Source organism: Octopus bimaculoides, chromosome 6, assembly GCF_001194135.2.
Source record: "Octopus bimaculoides isolate UCB-OBI-ISO-001 chromosome 6, ASM119413v2, whole genome shotgun sequence".
In the NCBI taxonomy this organism is placed as follows: Eukaryota; Metazoa; Mollusca; class Cephalopoda; order Octopoda; family Octopodidae; genus Octopus; species Octopus bimaculoides.
Window position 1 is genome coordinate 92,802,747 of NC_068986.1, and position 1,416 is coordinate 92,804,162.

Below are 1,416 nucleotides of genomic sequence, written 5' to 3' on the forward strand. Positions count from 1 at the left end.
ATAGCCTCGGGCCGACCAAAGCCTTGTGAGTGGATTTGGTAGACAGAAACTGAAGGAAGCCCGTCGTATATATGTATATATATATATATATATGTATGTGTGTGTATATGTTTGTGTGTCTGTGTTTGTCCCCCAAACATCGCTTGACAACTGATGCTGGTGTGTTTACGTCCCCATAATTTAGCGGTTCGGCGAAAGAGACCGATAGAATAAGTACTTGGCTTCCAAAGAATAAGTCCTGGGGTTGATTTGCTTGACTAAAGGCGGTGCTCTAGCATGGCCACAGTCAAATGACTGAAACAAGTAAAAGAGTAAAAAGAGTAAAAGAGTGAGTATCCATTTGGATTTGAACTCAAAACAAAAGGGACATAGCTCAAATGTTAAAGACCCTTTCTGGTCATGAATGACCATGGGATTGCACCTAGAAAGTTACCCTCTGAGGTACAAGTTTGGGCAAGGTTGTTTTATGGAAGACAAGCAATCAACCATGTATACCAGCCTCCCCATCACTTTGCAACTGATGTTGTCTGAGAGAAAGGCAAAGGGGCTGATACAGCTTGGCACCAGTGATGTCACAACTCATTTCTACAGCTGAGTGAACTGGAACAACATGAAATAAAGTGTCATGTTCAAAAATACAACACAAAGCCTGGTCCAGGAATTGAACTCACTACCTCATGGTTGTGAGCCTGATGCTCTAACCACTGAGCCATGTGCCCATTACAGCAAAACATTTAATCCTAAAACCTTCCTCTAAAAATATGTGACTTTGAAATAAGAAAGAACAAATAAATGAAAATCTGGTTGCAGTCCAGTTTAGTCTTTTGTTGTTTACTGATGGATAAAATTTATGTGAATAGATTGGCTACACTGATTACAACTTCCCATGGAAAAGGAGGAAAAAAAAAGGTGCTATGACATATGTTGTAGAGTAAATCAACTAAGCAATGTGTACATGATAGGTAGAGATTTCAGAATATGTAAAGTAATTAAAAGCCAAATTACTGTAAAAGCAAAGAAATTCCTTTTTATCTACCTGTTAGTAGTAACTCATTCAGCTTTCTTCTGTCAATAGACATGATAAACTGTAAGATAAACAGATAACAATAGATGTTACATTATTTTACAAGCGTGCATACATATACACATACATAATGCATATATACATCATCATCATCATCGTCGTTTAACGTCCGCTTTCCATGCTAGCATGGGTTGGACGATTTGACTGAGGACTGGTGAAATCAGATGGCTACACCAGACTCCAATCTGATTTGGCAGAGTTTCTACAGCTGGATGCCCTTCCTAACGCCAACCTCTCCGAGAGTGTAGTAGGTGCTTTTACGTGCCACCGGCACGAAGGCCAGTCAGGCGGTACTGGCAAATTTATATATATATATATATATATATATATAT

The 1,416-nt window shown here is 39.0% G+C and overlaps 1 protein-coding gene across 1 annotated transcript in view; it reads right to left on the reverse strand.

Moving 5' to 3' along the window:
- The window catches only part of LOC106873306 (kynurenine 3-monooxygenase), a 64,651-nt gene that overhangs the window by 19,476 nt on the left and 43,759 nt on the right, over nt 1-1,416 (reverse strand). Inside the window, exon 4 of the mRNA XM_014920619.2 lies at nt 1,037-1,085. Coding sequence (XP_014776105.1) covers nt 1,037-1,085 — 49 coding nt within the window. The remainder of the gene's footprint in view (nt 1-1,036; nt 1,086-1,416) is intronic.